The sequence below is a fragment of the Lissotriton helveticus genome, chromosome 6 (genome assembly GCF_964261635.1).
Source record: "Lissotriton helveticus chromosome 6, aLisHel1.1, whole genome shotgun sequence".
In the NCBI taxonomy this organism is placed as follows: domain Eukaryota; kingdom Metazoa; phylum Chordata; class Amphibia; order Caudata; family Salamandridae; genus Lissotriton; species Lissotriton helveticus.
The window spans coordinates 2,046,272,832-2,046,290,018 of record NC_136067.1 but is presented as its reverse complement, the minus strand read 5'-3'; the positions used below and the strand labels follow the sequence as shown (position 1 = coordinate 2,046,290,018).

General features: G+C 50.3%; 1 protein-coding gene across 1 annotated transcript in view; it reads right to left on the bottom strand.

Moving 5' to 3' along the window:
* LOC144762975 (exostosin-1a-like) overlaps positions 1-17,187 on the bottom strand; it is a 1,123,714-nt gene that overhangs the window by 43,016 nt on the left and 1,063,511 nt on the right. Inside the window, exon 8 of the mRNA XM_078648290.1 lies at positions 7,549-7,638. Coding sequence (XP_078504416.1) covers positions 7,549-7,638 — 90 coding nt within the window. The remainder of the gene's footprint in view (positions 1-7,548; positions 7,639-17,187) is intronic.

Sequence of the window (17,187 nt, the reverse complement as noted above, 5' to 3'; positions counted from 1 at the left end):
GTTCCCGGTCCAAGTCAGCAATGTCCTTTTCTCACGATCCAACGTCGAGCGGAGGTCCCGCAGGACTCCAGCGCGTTTGGCAATACAGACTCCTCTGATATAGGCCTTGAAGCCCTCCCAGAGGACCACCCAGGTGGTGACCGTCCCAGTATTAAGTTCAAAATATTCTATAATCGCAAGCCGAACTTCTTCACAGAAAACCTGGTCCAACAAAGCACTTCCGGGTAAGCGCCACTGACGCTCGTACCCCCCGCCCCCCCGGTCTCGGGACGTTAAGTCGGAGAATGATAGGAGAATGATCTAAAAGTGTGCGGGGAAGGGTAAGAAGGCCGTCAAACCAACCCACCAGCCCAGAGGACAACAGCCAGTAATCTATCCTGGTCCATGTGTGAAACCCTGAATAGTGTGAAAAATTCGGAAGGGAAGAATGGAGTCATCGCTCGACATCAATTAAGGAAAAATTAGAGCACATATCTCTAAGGGCCTGTCGGGCAAGAGGTTTGGTGTCAGGAGCATGGGAAGTGCTGTCTCTGGATGCGTCCGGCAATAAATTGAAATCCCCCCCAAGTATCAAGAGCCCAGGGTCAAGTGACAGGAGACGGACCTGAAGATCATGAAAAAAGGTTGGGGAATCAGTATTCGGGACGTAAATTCCCACAAACGTAACTGTGTGCCCCATCAGTGAACCTTTAACGATCAATGTACATCCGTCGGAATCAACCACAGTCTTTTGCAGTGAAAAAGGGACCCGTTTATGGATTAAAATTGCCACTCCCCTGGCATACCGACTAAAATTAGAGAAATATCTATGAGTGCCCCAACTCCGAGCTATGGTGGCGTGGTCAGAACTGGACAGATGCATCTCCTGAAGAAACACGACATCGGCACGATGTCTAGTAACATATTTGACGACCTGTCTATGCTTCCTAGTATTGTTCAACCCCCTGACATTCCAAGACATCAAAGAAAGCCCAGAAGGACCGGGCTGCTGTCCTAACTTAACCATGGAGGGATAGGTGACCCATTTGCAATGCAATGCATGTCTATCGCTTGCAGCCAACCAGCATTTTGACTATGAAACCAGCAAAAACCATAAGAACAGCCTCCCAAGAAAACAGAAGAGGCACACCTTTACTAAATAAACCAAATGCAAGTGCAATGAAGAACATCCATATCAGGAATCAAGATAGCACATAGCAGATCAAACAGATTAGCAAAGAACATTTTGGTATACACCCGAGGGCGTGACAACGCCACACCGGCCAGGCAATAGTTGAATCATAATCACATGTACTAGGAATAAGCATAAGGAATTAACAAGCATGAATATGGTGCAGCAGAATTGAGCAAGCCAAAGGTAGGAGCGATCAGCCAGTCCCTGGTTGGGGGAAAAGTTCAGCACTGTCCTGTGAGCCGCCCGGAGATGGAGAGGCTGGATGAGGCACAACTGGAGACCCAGAGCGATTTCTCTGATAGTTTTGACAAAATTCCTGTGCCTCCGTAGGAGTGTCGAATATGCGAGGCCTACCGTCCACATCAACCCTCAATCTGGCTGGGTATAGCATGCCGTACCAGAGTCCCAAATTTTTCAAGGTGGCCTTGACTCCTTGATATTTACGCCTCGCCTCCTGAACCATGATGGTAAAATCCGGGAAGAAAGCCAATTTGCTGCCCTGCCACTGGACGTCTTCCATATCACGGGCCGACCACAGAACAGTGTCCCGGTCTCGGAAGTTTATAAGCCGAGCAATATTGGGTCTCGGAGGGAGGCCCGGCCGAGGTCGAGGGCCTAATGACCTGTGAGCACGTTCAACCACGAATCCTTGCGTGAAGGTCTCCCTGCCAAACAGATCAGTAAGCTGCTTTTCCACAAAAGTGTCCATATGCCCAGTGGCCGTAGTCTCCGGCACGCCAATAATTCGAATATTATTCCGGCGACTGCGAGCTTCTAAATCTTCATTTTTGATAGCTACTTCCTTGAGTATCTTCTCAGCCCTTTCCAGCCTTTTCAAGGAAGAAGATGCGCCGTCCTCAATGTCCGATACCCTAGCCTCTACGACATCAAGCCGTCGGTCATGCGTCTGAATCTTCGTGCCCATGGCGGCCAATTTCTTGTCCAAATCGTCAAAGTGGCCATCCAGCGCTCTGAAACCTGCCCGCATCTCGGTTAACATGGCTGTCACCAGGGAGGAGGGGTCACCGGAATCCTTGTTGCCCACAGCCCCGTCCGGCAGATCAGGGGGAGCCTCCAAAGTAGGCCCAGCAGCCTTATCAAACGGCAGCTTACTCTGCTTAGGATCCTTCTTCACCATCGTGAATGGAGCGGAAAGTTAGTAGTAGTAGAAGAGCAGGAGAACTGTAGCCCCGACGGTCAGCAGGCAACAAAATGAGAGGCTAGGGCGAGATTGGTGGCGAGTGCAAGCACTGAGTGGAGAATGCCAGCGATGCCCTTTGGAGACAGGCAGCGAAGATACAAAACCAGGCAGCAGCTGAAGACAAGGCAGGCCCTCCCTGCAGCATGGAAAGGTACTGGGCCCACAGCACATATCGGACAAGGCCTCAGGGCGAACTCGGGCTGTCAGGCACCCAGCACCTCAGGCAGGCACACAGCGCCATGCAGGGAATGCAAAGAAAGCAGCGACTGTAGGCACGATGAGAGGAGAATGGAGCGCAGGCATCAGGAGCCTCCCCGCGTGAACCAAAGGCGACGGTCAGCGCCAGGCAACAGCAGCGTTTTTGAAGGGGCCCAGAGCCCGTTGCATCGACATGATCATAGCGTCCAGGGGTAAAGAGGGGCCAGCAGCGCGACCATGCGCCGAAGTGATGGCATCTGGGTGGGCACCAACACACAAGCTGGGGCTCGGGGGGGTGGGGGGGACAGTGCACCCAGCGGGAACCAGTGCCACCACAGCTCCTGGGGGACAGGCCTGGGCCCTCCCACTAGCCCACCACACCTCCCGCCAAGCGCAGAAATCGAGGCCCTGGCGCGAACACGCCCCTAAAGCCTACCAAGCCCCGGGAGCCCCACGCCACGAACGGGAGTCGAAAAGCCTCAACAGGGGGGGGGGGCGGGGGGAGAGCGATCTGCAGCGATGAGCGTGGGGAGGAGTATGGGGCAGCGCCATAAGCCCGCCGAGGCAGCCACTCACCGCACCCGCCAGGATCGAGACTTCCATCGGGGCAGGCCACCGGGCAGTGCAGGGACGATATGCAGGTCTCTCAAGTGCCGGCCCCGGGCATCTCAGCCAGCTGCTCCCAGCGCCGATGTGCTCTCCGCAGTTTCAGGGGTCAGGGGGAGGAGGTCTGCTTAAATTTTGTGGCTCCTACATGGGGCAAATGGGAGATAAAATCGCCCGGCTGGCGAAGCTTCAAGCGGCTGCGGCCATCATGGTCGCCGCCGTGGCCATGCCACCCCCCCCCCCAAAAAAATCATATTTGGCCCAGATTCACACCCCAAACGTAATATTTTACCCCAAAACACACAGCAAATTTCAAAATGTACCCCATAACACACCCCACATTTCATCTCTGACACCCGAAACCCATACCCACCCTAAAAATTGAAAATACCCCATTACTGACCTCACAATGCGTTGTAATAGAATGCGATGTAAAGTCACCTGCATTGTTGGATTTGCATTGTAAAGGCATTACGATGTAATGCTTGTCTTGTAATGGTCTCTACAGTGCCGGAGGCAAACCCGTCTGCGTCTGCCCCTGGACCGTGCTCAGCACCAAGGACCCTTCCTCTCAGTTACTCCACCCCTACGGTGCCAGCATCCACCTCACAATCAACCCTGGACGCCACATAGCCTGCCAGGACCTACATCTGGACCGGAGATAGCCATCGCCATCACTGACGGCTACTAAATCACCCGCAGGGACCACCCGACCGTCCAGGAGGAGGCATTGCCATCACCTACAGAAGCACACTCCGACTGACCACACACTCTAATGACCCAACGGTGACCATGGAACACCTCAACATCTGGATCTGGACCAATCCCAACTCCATCCTCTGCAGCACCCTCATGTGCAGGCCCCCCGGGCCATAGACACCCGTTCTCCGATACTATTGTAGACCTCATTGCACCCCAGGCTCTCCCACCCACCGACGACATCCTAATTGGCGAACTCAAGTTCTACCTGGACAACCACAGTGACCAGAACACTAAGCCCTCCTGGGGTAGCTCCCCAACATCAGACTCAAGCAGCTATTCACTGCAGCAAGCCACATAGCAGGACACACGGTCGCACATGTCTCCTCTGCCATCGGGACCTTCAACTACAGCCACACCACCGGACTCTCCTGGACCGACCATCATTGTATACATCACGGCTTCACCATACTCACCGTACACAACCGCCATCATCACCCCCCTGCAGCTGGATCAAGGCCACCGAAGTACGTCTCGTCAACTCCCTCAGCACCACCACTCCGCCAACGCTTACAGACGATGACACCGCAGCGTGCAAACGCCACCGATGGATCTCCAACTGCGCCGACACCCGGGCACCCCTCAATAACAGCACTGCGTCAGTACCTTACGCCTGCATGATGGCAGTCGTAAGGGTGACACAGTGCCACAGGGATAGGCTGGCACCATGCATTGCTGGAGTTGCGTCATGGCTGTGACACGACTACAGCAATGGGCGACTTTAGCGCAGACAGATACGTCAGGATTCCAGACGTATCAGTCATTACTTGTGTCATGGAGCGCTCTCCAGTAAATACAGTGCATTTGTGGTGTCGCAAGAAGGGGGTAGTGTAAAGTGTTGCAACGCTGTCTTGTCGCAACGCTGCAACACTTTTCATGAGTGTGGCCTAGAAATATGCACTATCTTATTGATGGTGCGCAGTCCTGCCCAGTAGTTTTGTCGCAGGGCGGCCCAGCAACATTGCCTGCAGCGCGGTCCAGCAACAAAACCTGCTGAAATGAGGGCCCAAGTGTTATCTCCATTTTTAAGACCAGCTATTTTCTGGTCTTAAGAAACTGCCTCTAACTGCAGTTAGAGGCAGTTTTTTTGGTCCTCCAGACATAATGAATTCCCTTGTAAATATCGCTAAGTGAGGTTAGCGGCCGTTTTTGCACGGGAACGCCTCTCTTGCATGTGATTATCGCCAACAGTAGTGGCGATCTTTATAATGGACCTTTTTGCCTGAAAACTGCCGCTAACAGAGGTTAGCGGCAGCTTGAACATAAGGTGATAAAAATATCGCTGCTTTAGTGGCGGGAAAGTGGCGTTAACGCGGCGTTAACTCCTTGTGCATATGCTCCCTAATTTATTGTCAAGTTTGGCATAATTCTGTTCTGTACTTTTTTCTGTATCGAGGGAGATGATAAAAATTAGCCCGAGAAATGCTTTTTTAGCCTCCTTTAACTACTTCATCCATGGACAGATCTGCACTCAACGTCACATACCAAGACATAGCCAGATGCGCTAAAGGGCACCAAAGTTTGTGCCAATTCGTCACAAAGGGCTAAATTTATTAGCAAACAAAACAGACATTTTCAATGCAATTGGTCTCGTATTTGCGAGCGTTTAACCTATTGGCATTGTAAATGACAATGCCTTTGATTTATATGTTTTCAAAAGCAACACATAGATAAAAGGCATTGTTATTTCTAATGCCAAGAGCTCAAACTCACAAATGCAAGAGCACTTTAATGGTGCTGCGCCCCTTACTTTAGACGCAGTTTGAAGGTTACAGTGAACAGCGTCTAAAGAAAAGAGTGCGGGCAACATTAAAGTGAAAAAGCGTATAAGGCGCTTTCACCCAAAGCGAAAAAAATATTAATTAATTAAGAAAGGTTCGGTGGCACGGCCACAAAAGTGAAAGCAGCCCGCGCTTTTAATTAAATAAATAAATGAGCGTGGCCGCTAAAGTGAAAGCGACCTGGACTGTACATGAATGAATTAAATAAGCACGTCTGCTAAAGTGAAAGCAGACTGCACCGTAAATTAAATAATTAAATCAGGGCGGCCCCTATAGTTAAAGTGTACTGCGCTGTAATTTATATAAATACATTACTAATAATATAAAAGCGTGCAGTGTGCTGTTATGTCGAAGGTGGAATAGGGGAAGCTCTTTAAAGAAAATAGTGCTCACTGACTTATAAAGCAGGCTATGTAACAACACAAGTAAATATTCCAGTCGTTATGGGAGGTTACAAATGCAGACAAGGTGGCACCAAGGAGGGACTACTAAGCCTATTCTCAAATGAAAAGCAATGATTTTGCAAGGACAGTAACAGGGGACAATTAAAAAGATGGGCGGGAAATTGGCAGAGCTTCTATGCCATACCAAAATACAGCATGCCTCGCAGGCCAGCGCTTGCGCTGGCCAGGCTCAACCTAAAAACCTTTTCAATGGAAAGTGTGCTTTAATCATAGCTACAGAATCGCTATTGCTGATTCGTTCATATATAAAATGCTTATGGGACATACCTTTAAGGATTACGCTTCCAGAATGCATGGTCTGGGGTCACCTAGGCATTAATTCAGCCTGCTTATTGTCTCATGATATAGCCCCCAACCTAAAACAAGCATTGAAAATGCAAAAGGTCTCGCCTTTGATTAAGTTAAAGCCATTTGCTTTGCTAATGGTATTGTATAGCAAAGCAAATGGCTTTAACTTACTCAAAGGCGAGACCTATTGCATTTTCAATGCTTGTTTTGGTAGGCACGGGAGAATAAGTGATTTGCCCAGAATCACAGGATGTGGACGCGACCCCGAGGCTCAGAACCTTGGTTTCCCTGCTTCAAAGCCAGCAATCTAGCCGTCAGACCGCATCCCCTCACATGTTCTTTGGGCCAAGCTTGGATTTTCACAATCCCTATGAATTCAGTGACATAACACCGATGGCAGCACCGCCACTCTGAAAAATGTTCCAGCACCAATGTTCCTATGTTTGCCTTCCTCCTTAATTCTCCCTTTCTGCTTTTCTCTCTCTCTTGTTGTGGGTCAAACAAAAGCGTATGGACAAAAAAATGCGTGTGCACATTCCTACGCTAATTAAAGTAAACAAAGATGGCGTTGGGCTGTCCATTTGCGCGTGCATTTTTTTATCCGTGCCCTTGCATGATTAGCTTTGGGAATGGTGAGAGCAGCCATCTTTGTCTATCCCTACTCGTGCATGTAAGCCTTTGCGAGAATCGATTGCAAAAGGCACTCGCCATAGCGAGAGCAGCGCATGCGCTGCTATCGCCAGGCGAGACCTAAAAAGTTCTGGTTCATTGAGCCACCAACATAATTGGAGGGCCACTGTGGAGACCCATGGATGTTGACACTTCCTGTTCCCTGTTGGCTTGTGTCGTGCTATGTTGCCTCACAGATCTACATCAGTCCATTGGGAGAGAGAGTGACCACGTGACTACAGCGGTCTTTCCTCCCATTGGCTAATGTAAAATATGCTTTGCCCTCGGAATGGTGACCACACAGCGGGTCCAGTAGGAGAAGATTTCCAGATGGAAATCATAAAGCGTTCCACTGGCACAGCTGGTGGCTCTTCTGTGTTGCCATTCTGTAACATCACTCTCACTCACCTCATTCGTCGACAGGACGGTGTCGTCATCCAGGCTCAGCACCGCCTCTGTCTGGATGGCATCGTACGGGAAGAAGCGACTGCTCATAGTCTGTGGTGGGAAAAAAACACAACACAGGTCTGTAAATACGTCCTTCAAGAATGCTGGCAACCTCTGAGCCCCATTCACCTTACACTTCATCCTGCCTCACAGCGTTTCACCCTAGAATCAAGGCACTATCTGAGGGTGTACGTAGGAACTCACTGCGTTGTGATAATTGAAAATCCATGAGAAAAATGTGTCTCTCTCTGACAAAGTAAGGCAGAAAGTGATACTTACCTCCATGTGCAGAACTCCTCTTATTTTTACCACCAGGCTAGTTTGCATCTGCTTGGTCCCTGTTCATTAGGGCAGAAATGTACACAAAATGTTGGAATGTAATGCTCCAGAGAAACTGCTAGTGATTCAAGCATTTCTCTCCATCGCTGTTGTGGGCTCTAAGTATAGTGTCCTAAGTGTCTTGGGTGATGCTCAGAAATGGGCCCCATGCCTGCTGGGACAGAGGGTTTCAAGATGAAATTGAGTTGTGGTGCCCAACAAGGCTGGAACACGTCTGGAGTTCCTTGCAGGTTATTTAAGAGGGGGCGAGAAGTCCTTGTTTGTAAATCCTCCATTACCTCTCTCTTCTACTATATTTATCTATTTTCTTTCCCTGCTGTCTCTTCTCAACCCATCCCCATACACTTTATGTTACTTCTACCCATCAGCCTCTATTAAAATGGACTTCTCTGCTTTTGTGAACAGGTTGGCTGGAGAAATGTTTTCTATGAGCTTTTTTTCTGGTCCTGTGTTCTTTGGGGATTAAAAAACGAAAGATAGCATTTCTGATTGTCAACACACAGTTTTCAGCCTTTATTATGCTTTAGTTGTGTGTCTGCTAGTAGGAGGACAACAAAGGCTAGTAGTCCTTCAGTCACAATCATTAGCTATGGGCAAGATGGGATCCCAGATACCAAAATAAAGGCCCTGTGGGAGTCAAAAAAGAGGCTGTTCTGTCCAGGTGTGGGGGCCTTTAACCGCTTCGGTGCTGATGACGGCTCCCGGTTGTCATCAGTTACGGTGGGCGTGTGCTGATGACGGCCGGGAGCCGTCATGACCACGCCCGTGATCGGAATGTGCCGCAGAGGCGCAAAATTCCGGCCGCAGCCAGGGGGTTAAGCCAGTGAGAGCGTGGTGTTTTTGGGTCCTAGCAGGGATGAAAGGGTTAAAGGTGTTACTTACTTTGTTAAGCCAGTTAATGGCAGTAAATAGGGCCAGGGGGTCTCTTTTGTTTAAGAGGAAATGAAACCTCTGGCCCAATGGAGACCTGTAAATCCTCTTTTTCAGAGTCCTTTCCTCTTCTGGGCACTGATGTTGCTTGTTTTTGGTCCAAACTTTACCTTCACTGCAGTTCAGTGATGCGTGTCCTTGACTTTGAGAAAACTGCAAAATCCTAAATACTGAAGAAAGACTTACAGAAGGTGCTGAGAGCTCTCAACATCCAGACCAGTTGAGTGCACTCTGGGGAAGAAAGATGCATCAGTGAGAGAGACAGCAGAGGGGGGACAGTTCTGGAAGAAGAGGAGGTGGCCCAGTGTGGGGTCCCCTCTGGTCCCTATGAAGCCGGGGTGGTGCTGGTTTCAGGTACCGTCCCGGAGTGATGTTAGATGTTGAGACTGTGACGCACAATGGGATGAAGCATTTGGGGGCAGCTAGGGTTAAGCCAGAGAATAGTGTTTGCAAGTGCTGCAAAGGTGCACACTTGTAGGGCAGACAGGCTCTGCAGAGCTCTTCTGTTGTCCTTTCCAGGATTCAGAGCACCAGACCAGTCTCACTTCATTTCCAGGGTGTGGTCTGCTGGTGGAGTTGGAGACATGGGCTGTGGTGTCAAGGTCATGTAATGTTTTCACCAACACGTTGCACTGGTGCAAGTAACAGGACAAATTAATTTGCACCCTTCTCGCTGCTTGTAAGACATGGAATGGGATCATCACGGAGCAAATTGACCTCAAACTATTCATGCTGTTTACATAACAAAAGTGAACAAAATAGGCTTCCTCTACTTTGAGACTGTCAACAATGGATCTGTGTTTGAGGCAAAACCATTTTCTCCTTTTTTTTATTGCATCAGTAGCAAAATGATTGCACGATCAGCCTGCCTTACAGTTTTTAAATGGTATCGAAGGATTAGGATTTCTGTGCCAACATATCTCTAATTCCCATAAAAAGATGAATAACTAATGCAGTTTCTCTATTTTGCCCAGATGCAAAAAACTTTCTGTGATAGAGACTCAAGCAATGTCTGTTTTCTCCATATAGTACTCCACATACAGAAAACAAGCATTGCTACCACGTTGCGTCATCTTCATCCAATTCATTCCATTGCGAGACATTCTGCGTCTCCTCTGACCTTTGAGAGGCCCTCGGCTTCTTACCAGACCTTTACCTGGATAATGAATCCACCCCCCCTCCTACTGATCACACTGAACTGAGCCATGACCACACCGTCCCCTCCGTACGTCTGTCTTGGGAGCGCAGCTGCCGCCAGACAGTTATGTGAGCACACTAGAGAGGGACTTTGGCTCCGCCCACATCTTAGGAAACCCGGAGTACATGTTTTGATTGGGCAGAAGTTGTGTGCTTCCACAAAAAAAGTGCCTGCCCTCCACACATCTGTGATCATTTTGTTTATTTATCCAGCTGCCAGAGCGTAACCTTTCAGGGGCAGCCCATGCCACTGTATTGCTATTAAAGTGTCTTAGATAACTGAATGCTTTTTAAATGTAATGCTTCACATTACCATGCAACATTTCTTTAAAACCAGACCTATTGGCAGCCAACTGATGTTTTCTATCTGTTTCTCGACAGGCCGCATCCGTAATAGGAAAGGCCAAACATTTTAAGGGCTGGGAGCCCAATAGTATCCTGTTAATTCGTTTCTCTTCCCTATTAGTAGACGGATGATGATTGAACCGCCTGCAGAGCAAGATAATGCAGGGGGTGTGGCTAATATAAGCGGCTGGATCTCGCGAGTGGAAATCGGTGTTGAAGAATTTAATCAAACAGCAGGATTTGCCAGGCGGCACATTTATTACCAGCCGTTGCAAGGAGACAACTTCATCCATAGTTTGAAGATTGATGCACCTGCAAACAAAGCTGGGTGAGAAGACGCAGATTTCGTGGTGCATTTATACAGTAGTTTACGATCTTATCCGACAAACAAATCTGAGGTAAAAAGGAGATGGGTGAACTGCTGTCCAATCAGAGGGCAAAATCTGTCTCTGAGGCTCAGCATTGGCTTATCCGTACAACAAACATTGCTGCCTTCCCAGAAATGTGTTTAAAGGGCCAGGACGGGATCTTCTTTGAATATATATATAATTTTTTTTACTGAGTTTTATAAAGCGCAAACGTGACCCAAATCGGGTATCAGAGCGCTTTACATAGCACCAGTTGCGTTACATGAGGACACATTCATTTTTCTTAGTCACGGGGAGATTAAGTGATTTGCCCAGAATCACAGGATGTTCAGCGTCATTGCCGAGACTCAAACCCAGTTCCCCAGATTCGAAGTCGACCTCCCCAGCCGTTAGGCCAACTCCTCTCCCCATATTGGTGTATATGTCTTTCTCTTCCCACATGATCAAGATACATAATTTTATTGTACACGGACCTACCCCTCATTCTCCTATGAGAAAAAGATGTCCCACCTTCTGTCCTGATGTATCGTGGTCGCTACAGTTTGTCCTGATGTATCGTGGTCGCCACAGTTTGTCCTGATGTATCGTGGTCGCCACAGTTTGTCCTGATGTATTGCCCGGAGTAAGGTACATCTGCTGCCTTTTCTTCCATTGATGAATGGATGGGGTCACAACAGTGGCGTAACAAAACTTGAGGGAGCCGCCCTGCAAAGTACATGAAGGCCCCCCTGACCCACTCAGGAGCCCTCAGTCCAGGGGCCCATCGCCTGTGCACAGTGCTGCAGGGTACCCGCACCACGGGTCTTGCGGAGGCTTATATTACGTTACTGGATCATAGCCTTTCAATTTACTTCCCACCTATTCCCTTTTTTCCATACCCCCTTTCTTACTCTGGAGAGTGGGGGGATTGAAATTTGCCATGAGGTCTTAGCCTCCCAGCTGCTCCTCCCTCTCTTTCCTCCTCTTAAGGGGGCTGCGCAGTGGCGTAGGAGCAACCTTTGACCCTGCTCGCAGGCAGGTCACTCCCCACGCCACCACACAGCCGCCAGCTGGCTCGTTGCTCCTGCCTATCTGCCGCCGCCATTTCCCTCTCCCTGGTTCCCGCCGCAGGGTCCCTGCAGCCCCGCCCCCTGTTCCCCATTGGACACCCCGCTCCCGCCTCCCAGCTGCTCCTCCCTCCCTTTTCACCTCGTATGGAGGCCGCGCAGCGGACGCGCGTAGCGGGCACGCCGCTGGCAAGCCCGTCTGCGCCCGTCCGTACCTGGACCGCGCCCAGCGCCAGAACCCCTGGACCCCGCGAACGCCCCAACACCAAACTCCGCTACGAGGCCAGCACCCTCTACGCATTCAATGCCGGCCGAAACCACACCTGCTTCCAAGCCACACCGAAACGGACTCACAGACCTTTCACCTGCCACATCTGCAGCTTCACCTGCGACAGAACCACCAAACTTCCAAGGACTGGACCAAACACCTTCGATGCATACTCCTCAACACCCGCTCCGCACGCAAACATGCCGTCAAGCTCTGGGACCTGTTCGACACCTCCGCCCCAGACGTGGCCTTCCTGACCGAGACCTGGTGGAATGACTCCTCGGCGCCCGACATCGCCATAGCCTTCCCGGAAAGCAACAAGATCACCCACAGGGATCGGCCAACGGAATCGGAGGAGGAATAGCCATCATCCACAAGCCCACCCTCAAGGTCGCCACCCACGCAGACGACACCCTTAACACCGCCAAACACCTGCATGTCCGGATCCGCACCGACCCCACCACCACCCTCAGAGGAACACTCATCTAGAGACCATCTAGGAGCACAATTGAGCGACTCCATCGCCAACCTCGCCAGCATCCATGCACTCGCCTCCTCAGACTACATCCTCCTTGGGGACCTGAATTTCCACCTCGAGAACAACAAAGACGCCAACTCCGCCACCCTGATCGACAACCTCGCCAACCTAGGCCTCAGGCAACTCGTCACCGCACCCACTGGCCACACATTGGACCCCATCTTCTCCACAGGCACCCACATCGCCTTCGACCACACCACCGAAATCCACTGGACCGACCACCGCTGCATTCATTTCACCTTCAACAAACCAACCACGCACCACCGCACCCAACAGCTGCCTCGCCGCTGATGGAGCAAAGTCACCGAAGACCAGCTGATCACCACCCACCCACCAACCCCACCAACCCAGACGACGCAGCCCGCAACCTCAGACAATGGATCAACGACTGTGCCAACACCCTCGCCCCACTCAAGAAACCGTCCAACAACCACGCCAGCAAGAGAGCCACCTGGTTCACCGACGAGCTGCAGACCTCCAAACGCGCTTGCCGGAAACTGGAGAAGATATGGCTCCACGAATACACTTCGGACACGGACAACCGCGCAGCCCACAAGGACGCCACTTGCAGACATCACCACCTCATCAGATTAGCCAAGAGATCCTCCTTTAAAGACCGCCTGGACAACAACGCACAAGACAGCAAAGAGCTCTTCAGCATCGTAAAAGAACTCTCCAACTCCGGCTACAACGCCAACGACATACTGCCCTCACAAGAACTGTGCAACTCACTAGCCATCTTGTTCCACCGCAAGATCGCTGACATCCATGACAGCTTCAACACCATGACCGCCCCGACTACGCCAGACCCCACCGCCCCTGTGAACACAGCCAGCGCCAACCGCCTGACCTCCTGGTCCAACGTCAATGATGACGAGACACGCAAAGTCATGAACTCCATCCACTCAGGATCTCTGTCAGACCCGTGCCCACACCACGTATTCAACAAAGCAGACACTACCATTGCACCCCAACTATGGAAGGTCATCAACATCTCCTTCGAAACAGCAACATTCCCGGAAAGCTGGAAGCACGCCGAAATCAACGCCCTCCTCAAGAAGCCCAAGGCGGACCCCAAGGACCTCAAGAACTTCCGGCCCATCTCCCAGCTCCCGTTCCCGTCAAAGGGCATCGAGAAAATTATCAACATGCAACTGTCCCGCCACCTGGAAGACAACAACATCTTGGACCCATCCCAGTCCGGGTTCAGACGAAACCACAGCACCGAGATAGCCCTCATCGCCGCCACAGACGACAACAGGCGCCAACTAGACAACGGTGAAACATCAGCCCACATCCTCCTGGACCTATCAGCCGCCTTCGACATGGTTTGCCATCGCAGTTTAAAGACATGCCTCCTAGAAGCCGGAATCCAAAAGAAGGCCCTTGACTGAACTACGTCCTTCCTATCCGGCAGAACCCAGAGCGTCCGCCTCCCGCCCTTCCGATCCGAGGCCACCAACATCATCTGCGGCGTTCCCCAGCGCTCATCCCTCAGCCTGACGCTGTTCAATGTCTACATGGCCCCCCTCGCACAAGTTATTATTATTATTATTAAATCTTATATAGCGCACAGTTACCATGGGGCATCCCAGCGCTTTGTAGGACAACAACAGAATCGAAACAACAGAAGGGTGCAATCAGACAGGGAACAGATGAGTTTTCAAACCTTTGCGAAAACGCAAAGTGCAGGTCTCAGCGCGCAGTTTTAAAGGTAGTGAATTCCACAGCTTCGCCACGTTCACCGAGAATCTTCTCCCACCCGAGCGTGCCCTCTTTACTCTCGGGACTAGGAGGAGGTGTTTTTGATCGGAACGAAGCGTTTGATTCGCTTTGTATGGCACTACTAAACCTCTCAAAATTGGGGGTCCTGTCACTTGTAAAATTTTATGTGCTATACATAGTGCCTTGAATTGTACTCTTTCCCGTACTGGGAGCCAATGCAAGGCCTTTAGGGCAGGTCTGGCTGACTCGGTTCTGGGAGTACCCAAGAGCAGTTTGGCTGCCGCATTCTGGACCTGCTAAAGTTTATTAAAAGTGGATTCAGGGGCACCCAAAAAAAGGGCATTACTATTGTCGCGTCGTGATGTTATCAACCCCTGAATCAACAGCTTCCTAGAACAAAAAGGAAGAAGGGGGAAATTTTTTCGCGCCGGACGCAGCAGGGCGAAACAAACTCCTGCAGTTTTTTTGGCTTGGGTCCTGAAAGAGAGATCTTTCTCCAGCCAAACCCCCAAACTCTTGATCTCATCTTTCATACTGGGGAGATTGCCCATGCAGCTGGGCCAGCTGGTCAAAGGGAGTGAGGGAGCTTTATTCCCCAGCAGCATTATCTCCGTCTTAGAATCATTCAGCTTAAGCGCTGATTGGTCCATCCAGGTATGAACTTCCGACAGGCATGAGTGCAGCAGATCGGAATTCTCTACCAGTTGTGAAAGGGCGACCACTAACTGAGTATCATCAGCATAGCTGATGATCTTGATGTTATAAGGGGTCACCACCTCCTCCAGTGGAGCCATGTATACATTAAACAATGTCGGGCTAAGGGAGGAGCCCTGTGGCACCCCCCACTGGAGGGAGATAGATAAAGTCCTACTGCTGCCTTCCCATACCTGATAAGCACGGCCGTCAAGGAATGACTTAAGCCACCTCAAGGCGGCTCCTGACACACCCACCCCTGACAGTCGCCGAATCAACACCTGATGATTAACGGTATCAAACGCAGCACTCAGGTCCAGGAGGATCACTGCCACTGATCCTCCCGAATCCATGATGCGTCTAGATTCTTCAACGACTGCCAGGAGGGCAGCGTCAGTGCCCTGGCCTGGGCGGAACCCTGTCTGCGAATCCCGAAGCAGTCCATTTGATTCCAGGAAACCTGATAGTTGATGATTCGCTAATCTCTCAGCAATTTTGCCAAGGCATGGCAGAAGGGATATGGGCCTAAAATTTGCCAGTTCCTCTGTGTCCAGGTTAGGCTTTTTTAAAAGTGCCTTAACCACCGCTGTTTTCCAGCTTGGTGGCACCAAGCCCTGAGAGAAGGAAGCGTTCATCAAATCAGTAATAGGAGCAACTATAGAGGTTGCCACCTGTTTTAAAAAGGTCATAGGAACCGGATCCATAGGAGAGCCACTTTTCATGGATCTAAGGACTCTCAATACTTCAGCCTCTGAAACTGGGCCGAATGTATCTAACGGAGAGAATAACTCACCAGGCTGACCGACGTCCTGTTTGTGAATTTGTTGAGGTTGAATAATCTGAGGCAGAGAGCTCAATATTTTTTCTATTTTTATATGGAAGAAGTCCGCTAACTCCTTACATTTCTGTGTATCCTGTGTAGCTACAGGTTTAGGAACTTTCAGGGGTTCTTGAACCACTTTAAAGGTTTCCCTAGATGAATTTGAGGCCAATCTTATGCGTTCCTCAAAGAATTGGGCTTTTGCCAGCCGGAGGGCGGTTTTGTAGCCCCTCATAGCCGCGCGATATTCCTCTCGCTTATGCGCCTCCGATTTCTTTCTCCACGCCCTCTCCAATTTTTTACATCCTTTTTTCAGCATGCGAAGCTCCGCAGTGAACCAAGGGGCCGAGCCGGTTCTTTTCTCCCTCTTTTTAGGAATGAGGGCATCGAGTGAGGTAGTGAACCAATGGTTCAAGTTCGCATCTCCTATTATAGGGTCTGATACAGGAGAGGGAAATGATCCTTCGAGTTTGGAGGTCCAGTCATTGATCGATAATCTGGACCAGGCTCTGTCCACCAGAAAAACCTTTTGGGCCGGTATGGAGGGGAGCTCAACTTGCCATTCAGCTGAGACCAAAAAATGGTCAGACCACGGAAGGGGAAGTGCTGACCTGGTCTGAAGACGAAGAATGTTGGAAAACATTGGGTCTAGTAGCTGACCCTTCTCATGCGTAGATCCTACATTAATTAAGGGAAACTCGCATGCTTTCAAATCCCCTTGAAGATCTCTGGCTATTAGATCTGTGGGATCATTAAAATGGAGACTCAAGTCTCCCAACACAATGAAGTTAGTAGTCGCTGAGGCCAGCATCGTCACAGTTTCCATTACGGAACTCACAAAATTGCCCAGGCCGCCCGGGGGCCGGTAAATCAGTAAACCTGACAGTGTTACTGTGGGGGAGATCTGTAGAGAGAAATGGCAGTTCTCACAGTCAGCAACCAAGCCCTTCTGGGCCCTACATACGTAGGTCTCTCTGTATAAGATGGCGATACCACCCCCACGCCCCCCGGTCTGTCCAGATGACACAACAAGAAGCCCGGTGGAAGGACTTGGACGATGTCAGCATCGGAACTGGACGTTAACCAGGTTTCCGATAAAAATAGAATATCCAATTCCTGATTTTGTACGAGAAGATTGATCTCTACTGAGTGCTTAGGAAGAGATCTGCAATTAAGCAGACCCAACAGCAAACTCTTCTTACCTTTTTGCGGAGGAGGTGGCTGACCCTTCCTTGCAGGTGGTGGAAGACACAGCCCGCCGTCTGATAGATTGCAGTCCTCATAATGAGGTTGGCGTAATGCGACGAGCTCCTCCCGGGAGTACGTAAGTC